This window comes from Galendromus occidentalis, unplaced genomic scaffold (assembly GCF_000255335.2).
Source record: "Galendromus occidentalis unplaced genomic scaffold, Mocc_1.1 scf7180000077446, whole genome shotgun sequence".
Lineage (NCBI taxonomy): Eukaryota > Metazoa > Arthropoda > Arachnida > Mesostigmata > Phytoseiidae > Galendromus > Galendromus occidentalis.
Window position 1 is genome coordinate 770,084 of NW_003805434.1, and position 8,644 is coordinate 778,727.

The 8,644-nt window shown below is 50.6% G+C and overlaps 1 protein-coding gene across 1 annotated transcript in view; it reads left to right on the forward strand.

Moving 5' to 3' along the window:
* LOC100897598 (cGMP-dependent 3',5'-cyclic phosphodiesterase) overlaps nucleotides 1–8,351 on the forward strand; it is a 44,107-nt gene extending 35,756 nt beyond the window's left edge. The window contains exons 7-14 of the mRNA XM_018639595.2: nucleotides 1,918–2,100; nucleotides 2,518–2,693; nucleotides 4,213–4,311; nucleotides 6,270–6,467; nucleotides 6,676–6,875; nucleotides 7,080–7,531; nucleotides 7,799–8,114; nucleotides 8,261–8,351. Coding sequence (XP_018495111.2) covers nucleotides 1,918–2,100; nucleotides 2,518–2,693; nucleotides 4,213–4,311; nucleotides 6,270–6,467; nucleotides 6,676–6,875; nucleotides 7,080–7,531; nucleotides 7,799–8,114; nucleotides 8,261–8,309 — 1,673 coding nt within the window. The 3' untranslated portion in view covers nucleotides 8,310–8,351. The remainder of the gene's footprint in view (nucleotides 1–1,917; nucleotides 2,101–2,517; nucleotides 2,694–4,212; nucleotides 4,312–6,269; nucleotides 6,468–6,675; nucleotides 6,876–7,079; nucleotides 7,532–7,798; nucleotides 8,115–8,260) is intronic.
* Nucleotides 8,352–8,644: the final 293 nt, after the last annotated feature.

Sequence of the window (8,644 nt, forward strand, 5' to 3'; positions counted from 1 at the left end):
AAGAAACGGTCTTAACAACGGCATCTTTCGGACATGTATTCGAAATGCACATATAATGCGACCAGCGCCGCCGGTGACTACAGCCAAGGGTCATCACGAGCAACTGATTCACGGCGGACTCGTAATAATATCGATGGGAGCGGTAGCGGGGGCGACTATATTAATTAGTCACGCTTTTTACGATCAGAGAGACTCGCCGTGCCCGGGGGTTTTGCTATTGCCCGCTCACTCGGTGGACTGGCTGGAGGCAATCAGGCGGAGCGCGGCTCGAGCCGCCACCGAGCTGCCCAAGGATCTCCGCTCCAACGTCGCCACGGGCCGGACCTGTAAGAGAGCTTGCCTCGTGGAACCGATTCGGATCGCCAGTGATCATGCAGAGAGACTGAACGAGCTCGTATCGCTCCAATAGCGTAGCTCTTCGGTCTATTGTCGTTGCTGTTGTTCGCCTATAAAATTCGCATCCGAATAACATGCTTTCTCGAAAATATTTCGCCGCTCCAAATACGCGGCACGTCGCGAGACCTTTGAACTGAGAGAGTTTCGTTCACTTGTGACGACCTTGTTCCGTTCTCTCCCCGTTCCTGGCCCGTTTACGTGGAAGGTCGAATCTGGGAACGGTATTGAGCAGCGGAATCAAAATCAGCCCTGTATCGCTGAGAAATCACCAATCTCTCTTCCGAAACACATGTCGAGCATCGAGCTTCCGATTGAATGTTATCTACGATAGGTAGTTTCCTGACATACTCGAGTTCCCAAGAGAAATCAGCTGCTTCTACTGCGACGTTATTGTTGCTCCACCTGATTTGGTCCGATATTTTCGAAGCTTCGCTCTTTCGCTCCTTCTAACAATGAGGGATTATCGGATCGCAAGCTTATCGCAGATATCCGAAACTTGTCACGTTTGTCTGAAGGGACGGCGACACGCCCAAGAGTTAGGCTGAAAACTGAAAACCATGTAGTGTATCTACCTAGCTCGATGTCGAGTATGCGGAGTAGTCGTTTCGACCCATGGTCCCGACCCCAGATCGGTGAGGCTTTGCGAAAGGCAAAACCTTCAGTTTTGTTATCGTCGCTCGTATCGTTCCGCTTCGACTAGACTCGATTGCACCGCGTCTATTGTCGGGCGGGAGCGATTCCAGCTGAGCTCACACGGGAAGCTCACCTCTACGCCGCTCGGTCTTCATTTCAACAAACCTCTCGAGTTTCGCGTCGAGGTGCCGAGGGTCTCCAATGCTTTCGGGCCGCTCTGTTGCCGCTTCTCGAGCAATTGAGCTCCGAGCACTCGAGCTACGGCGAATTTGAGGACCACTCCGAGGGCGAAAGTGTTTCGATGTCTCGATGGGCACCGTCATCCCTGAATGAATGGTAGAGTTTCGCTCGAATTTCGATTCATGAAGTTGGAGTCGACGGTGGATCCGGCAGAAACCGCTTGATCGGTACCGTATTCTGGCCGCCGGAACGGAAACACTTGACGGGGAGCAATCAAGTTGATCACCAGACGGGCAAAAGTCGCAGTTCGAGCAATCCATCTCGGCAACGAAGATGCATGACACGGGCAGACTACGTCTGCGTGAAGGCGGCCTGTTCGAAGTCCGCAAGAAACAGCGTCGCGACGCCAATGTTACCTTCATGAACGACGCTTGACAACAATGACAAATTACAATGTTTGAATGGATGAATGACTATTCGGCTGGCCAACCGGCTGATTGGCTCGGTGCTGGCCTCACCGAGCTACCACTGTGTGTATATTGTTGAAGGGAAGACCTATACTGCAAGGTCCCCCGAGCGAGACACCGTTTTGTTCAATACTGATCGCTCGCTGGAGCTACGACAGGCGACGAGCTCATGGACGACCCAGAGACAGAAAAAAACTTTCAGACTTTCACTAACGCTAAACTCAACTTTTGCAATTTGCAGATGACGTCACATTGCTCCTCCGCGAAATCATGACCGATGCTCGCGATCTCACGCGAGCCGAGAGATGCTCCCTGTTTCTGCTTGATAAAGAACAGAAGGAGTTAGTGGCCAAGGTATTCGACGGTGATCTCGCTGAAGACGGTCAGGAAACCTGCCACGAGGTTCGAATTCCGGTCGACCAAGGTGAGCCTACTCGTTGATCCCGCGTGAGGATTGTTTGCATGAAGATCGCCGCTCGCTTGAGTGCCGGTTCAAAGCTGTCGCGCTCGAGATAATAGTTCGAGCGATACCGTCCCATGTTGGAGGTCCACGACCCCGGGCTTAGACCGTGTTCGACATGGTGCTAATTGGAAATCATGTTGCATCCAAATGTTTCATCGATTCATGCAACGATGTCAAGGTGGAGCTCCTGTCGTGACAGCAGTGAATCGATTCGGTCTACACAACAATGCGGAGCCGCTCGCGGTTTTAAATGCGTTTTCGGCCAGCACGTTCAGACGCAGAGGCGGTTTCCTGAACCGTGGACTGGACAGACCGGCTCGAGGCAGTCGCTGCGGGAGAGATATACGCAGACTGGATACGAATGTCCTTCTTTTGCAGGAATAGCGGGCCATGTCGCCACCACCGGTGAAATTCTCAACATACGAGACGCTTACAACCACCCGCTCTTCTACCGGGGCATGGACGAAGTCACCGGTTTCAAAACTAGAAATATACTCTGCTTCCCCATAAAAGATGACCAGGAAGTCATTGGAGTGGCCGAGTTGTGTAACAAGGTGAGCTCTTGCTAAGCACACAAAACACCTTCCCTGGTATCCGTCCTATAGCGGAAAAGATAGCGGGTAAGCTCAAGAGACTAGGAGGAAATTTTCGCGTCGTCCAATACGAAGTAGAATTCGATCGCGACACATTGCGCCCGTTACAACTTCAGCCGAAGTCCTTCGTCTCTCGCGAAATCCAGACCCGCGATCTACCAAAAAACCCGTCTGCCTCCGAGTCAAATGCCAACGCAGTACTTCGAAGTCTGATGACTTGCCGTGTCTGAGGCCGCGGGCTTAACATTAACAGTTGCTTCAATTCCCGTTTCCGGGAGTCTTCTGACGCACTAGCCGAAGGACAGTCGGCAATGGAACTGACTACGAAGCTGAGTTTTTCGGGTTCACTGACGAAATCTAAAGCGAACGGATTTCCTCTTTTGTTCAGTGCTGTGACTCTCGCCTCATATCTACGGCTCTTTGGACGAACGGCTAGCACGGGAACGGCAGCGAAAAATTCTCGGCGAGCTATCTGAAGTAGACACAGACTTACTCGGACACATTTCGGCTTCGATGAATTCAGGGCTTTGATCAGGAGGGCGAAAAATTCCAAGCGATACCAAGCCACCTATTACTGGGGGGATTCGACGGGGCAAACGCCTTGTGAGCCCTTCCTGAGGTCGAATTGAGCAGTCCATAGACATCGTATAGGATCCTGTCCGTCCGAATTCGGAATCCTGGAAACAAGCCATGGCTCCATCAGCTCCCTGCTGTCACAAGCGTCGTTGGTTGGCTAGATCGTAACAACTACAACGCGTCGCGATGAATCAACGTACGCTGCCGTTCCATTGAAATCTTCCGTCGTCTTCCTCTGCCCTGGGACGGTGCGGCGGAGCCGTGTGCGATGCGCAGTACCCCGACTCATCGCTCGTTGAATGTGCTAATATGTACTACGCGCGGTTCAGTTGTTTGACGATGAACCTACGAATAGATTCCATGATTGGATCGAGAACATTATCCCCTCTTTCCTCGAGTGGGTGGATAGGAGCTGCAAAGAACCTGCTTCTCAATGGATCGCATAGCCTAGTCGGACTTCGGAAAATCCTCAAAAGTGAAGCGAGTGACGTTTTTTCATCAATTCCGACGAGATCGATTAATCTCCGCGCAAGAGCCTTGGATCTCATCACGGTTCCGAGCTTGCGCGAATAGGGCGAAAATCTCTCGAGGGCGTTGGCTCACCGCAGAGCTCTGTCTTCGACACAAGCAGAATTTTCTCCCCAGCCGCGGGCTGGTCTGACTGTTTTCGACTCGCCAGAGATGGATAAAGATTCTGTGGGCAAATCTTCAGACGTCAGTGTGGCGGCATCTTCCACTCGAACCGGAGATTCGTTCCTCAAGCTTCCATGGAATCTTCGTTCCATTTGTTCCATAGAGTGATAGCCGCTCAACTGCAGCGGCTGCTTCTACCATGCATCCTGTAGGGATGAATCTATTCGTATCGATTTTCTCCGAATAATAAAATCTACTCCCTCTCTTCCAGGTGAACGGGAAATGTTTTTCGTTCTTCGACGAGGAAATGGCAAAGGCGTTTTCGATTTACTGCGGTATCTCCATCATGCATTCGTTAATGTGGAAAAAGGTGCGGTCGGATACATGCCATCTAGTAGACGTCTGCATAAAATGTAGACGTTGACGATGGATTTTTGTTTGGGAATTCGAAATCTTCCCGCATAGAGATGCTTCCCGTGCTCGGGAACGAGAAAGACCTGAGTACATACTCCGAAGGGATACATGTATCGGAGTTTGGAGAGTTCCAACATGGCCCTCGTAGTGAGCAAGTGCTCCGATAGCAAGCTTGAAAGAAAGAGTCCCCAAAGTAGACAAAGAGCTCAGAGCCTACTTGTCGGATTCGGTTTAGAATGAGAGCCCCTGCGTTTAGTATAAATAAAGTCTGCCTTCGGGGAGTTCCAGACGCGAGTAAGCTGCGCTCATCTGCGTTTGAATGGGGTCGCCCTCCGAGCGCGGGGTCAACGTCTCGCCGTGGTTCGTCTGCGGCACTCCTCAGTGTGTACGCTCCTTTTACACCACAATTCTGACGTCTTGAGTCTTGAGCAGTTTTTCTCCTCACACCTCGACAATGCTTCGATATCCCCCATATCCCCGCTCGATACTGAACGAAAATATGGAAAAACGAAGTTACGGCGGTGGTCCCACCACAGCGAGCTCCGGGGCGTCCTTAGATCCTGCCGAGGGTCGATAATCTCTCGCAAGTCGTAAAAAAACTTCTGGGGACGGTTCGAAGACCAGCAGAAACAATACAGGACGAAATCAGGAAAGAAATCGATGAAAGTCAGAGGGAATACGCGATTGATTACGATAAGAAAAGAAAACCTTACGGAGTCAGATATGGAATAGGAAATGTGGTACTAGTGTCGAGATCGCCTGTTCATACGGGGCAACCGACGGAGCTACAACCGGAATTCAGAGAAGCCTTGGTAGCGACCGGAGAAGCCGAAAGACCCGTATAGCCTAATACATTCGGAGAAAGATAAGAACTGAACATGCACCGCCTATTGCCAGCGACTCCGTCGGTATACCCAATATTAGTGGTTTGAGGGTCGACGCGATGAGTCCATTGACTGACGGAACCCCAGACGCACCAGGAGCGGCTAGAGAACATGCGAGTACTTCAGAAAAGTGGAGCTCTCACGGAGATTTCTATACGAGGATGCAGAAGCTTGTAGATGAGAACGAGGAACAAATCGAAGCCTTGTCGATGTTGCTGGGACAATGCGGTCGGTAAGAAATAATACAGAAAACAACGGAAGTCGATCTCACCTCGGCGATCATTGAGCAACCGACGAGAGAGACCGAAGAGACAGAAGAAAGAAGGAAGAACCCCGGAAGAGCGGCAAAATTCGAAGGCAGATACGGAAAATGGCTATGAGACTATAAAAACATTAGGGCTCGAGTAGGAATTAGCTGAAGAATCGAAGAATGGAGTAGGACATTCATGGGGCACACGATAGTCAGGGGCTTCAGGGGCACACGATAGTCATGCAAGGACAGGATGAGGACATCATGTGAGATAGCGTGGACGAGAGACCGCCAGAGGGCGTCGGAGGTCGGAAAGAGGCTCGAAATCACGAGTTCTGAAGCGCGAAAAGCAAAACGAAACGGATCGGGAGTTCGTGAGACAGTGACCAGGACAGTCCAAATTGAGAAGGAGTCCGTGAAATTAGAGAGCCAGCGTGAGCACCGACAGTAAGAGTGACAAGAGCCTGCACAGGAAAAACGAAGACAAAGACTGTCACGGAAAGAGTGTCGTGGGAAGACGAGTGAACGAAATAGGTGCGCGAAGTTGTTTATCGGTGGTAGTACTGGTCGAACTGTGGGGAACGAGCTATTAGGTAGAGTATTGTCAGCTCATGTGGGGGGAACGACGCATGGAGGTCAGACGGGCATGTGTCAGTGGATATCGTTGCATAATCCGCTAATCGGAACCAGAGCCGGCGATCATCTTATGCGGTTTATTCCAGCATTCTCATATTCCTTCGAAAAAGATAACCTTCTCATGGTGTTTTGCTTGGGTTTCAGGTGCGCGATGCACAGCATCGTTCTCGGTTATCAAATGAACTGATGATGTACCATATTCTGGTGCCCGACGAAGAGGTCCATCAACTAGTGACCTTAATCGGCAATGATCTCGTCCCGAAACCTCACGAGCGTTTCCACCCGTCGTTCGAAACTTTCCGCGGGGTCCCTCGGGGGATACCTGACAGAGATACTCCACTGGTGAGATGCTCGAACCGCTTCACGGAGACTACTAGAAAATATATTAGGAATTTCGCTCTTGATCTATCTATGTTCCCGGTCTTATTCTGCTTCGCCGTCTCTTGATGAATATTATACCGGTGCAGAGCGTCCTCTGCGCGGAATCTGCGGTTGCTGTGACTGACCGCATCGTGTCTCGAGCCGACAGTCACGGATACTTTCCCTGCAGGCTGTGGTGACGATGTTCGAAGATCTCGGTTTCATTCATCGGTGGCGGATTTCGAGAACAACCTTGGCGCGATTCACTCTTATGGTTCGAAAGGGATACAGAGATCCACCTTATCACAACTGGACACACGCGTTCGCCGTAGCCCACTATAGTTATCTCCTGATAAAGAATTTGCATCTCGACCGAGAAGGTTACCTCACGTGAGTACGATATGATACGAATATGATCACTTCAATTCCAATCCGGCGTGCATCGACTCTCCCTCCGATTGGCATGCTATCGGTGGGGGCACATATCCCTCTATTGAATCTTATATTCGGGGATCCTGTCCAGTTCAGATTTGAAAGGAATTTGGCCGATCTGGGACGCGGGAACAATTTATTTACGTCGTTCTCAACTTGCAGGGATAACGAGGCGCTGTCACTGTTCGTGGCCTGTCTGTGTCATGATTTGGATCATAGGGGCACAACAAACACTTTCCAAGTGAATTCGAAAAGCATCCTGGCCTCGCTCTACTCATCTGAAGGCTCCGTGATGGAGAGGCACCACATCGCTCAAGCCATGGCCATTCTCAATACCGAAGGATGCAACATCTTCGAAAATCTTGAATGCCACGAATATTCGAAGATTCTCGAGAACATCGGTCACATCATCCTCGCGACAGATTTGAGTCACCATTTTAAAATCCTGCCATCTCTTGGCCGAATGGTGAAATCGTTCAACAAGAAGGATCCGGCTCATCATTCGCTTCTAATGTGTCTCCTAGTAACGTCGTGCGACCTTTCTGATCAAACGAAAGATTGGAGAGCGACGAAGCAAGTGGCCGAGTTAATCTACAAGGAATTCTTCTCACAGGGTTCGTACAGCTTTCCGATATCGTCATTTCCTATTGTTGGTCTATGATACATCGATTCCGTACGACTCGAGCCTCCACGAGTCTTCTGGTCGCTCACTTATCGTTTCTGGATGTCTCTTCAATCAAGCATCTGATTGCGTGCAGAGGGCGCACGGAGGTTTCCTCTGCGTGACCACGCATCAGGTCACGTTTCGAGCCTCATGGACTCAGTCAGCCACATGCAGCGCCCAATGGGACTCTCTGACGTGCTCCATTTGTTTATCGTAGGTGATCTGGAGAAAGCGATGGGTATCAATCCGGACAAGATGATGGATCGTGAGAAGGCATTCATTCCTGAGCTCCAGGTCCAGTTCATCGAAGGCGTCGTGCGACCGGTTTTCGTCCTGCTCGCCGAACTTTTCCCCGGGTCCGAAGGTACTCAGCAGAGCCTACAGGCTGTCACGGATATTCTTCTGTTCTGGCAGAAATTCCGGGAGATTTACCTCACAAAGTACGGAACGCATCACGGATGCTCGTTGAGTATCTTCCAAGATCAGCAGCTCGAGAAGGAAGTTGTGACCAGTTTGCAGCTTCAAAACACCAGGTTAGTTGGAGAACCTGATGTCCGAGGGAGGAACGCTCTCTTCCGAAATCGAATCGATTCCGCATTGAACCCCTGACCGCACGAGGATCCGCTTAGACAAGAACTTTACCCGGACGTCGCTCTGAGACTTTCTCTTCGATTCGCAGGAAACGCAACTTTCACGAGGAATCGGTTTCACCAGACTCTGCTTCGTGACATGATCGAGCTCGCAGCGCAATAGCCCGTAGCATCCAATCCATAATATGCAACTTGAATATATGACGTTTAGTAACGAATAATTATGATCGTAATCACGAGAGCTCCGATCTCGCCGGCCTGGGCGACGAGGAGAACAACATAGAAGACAACGAGCACTAGAAGCACAGAAATCGATGAGGCTCCACTATCTCTCTGATTGGAATTGCCCTCAACCCTGTCGCTGTTGCCGTCGCTGATCGTAGTATTTGATTCCGTATCCGACCAAAAGTTGTGTTAACTTCCCAACTGAATCTCTCGTCCGTTCTGACATCACGAGGTGAGAGCGAAGAAGC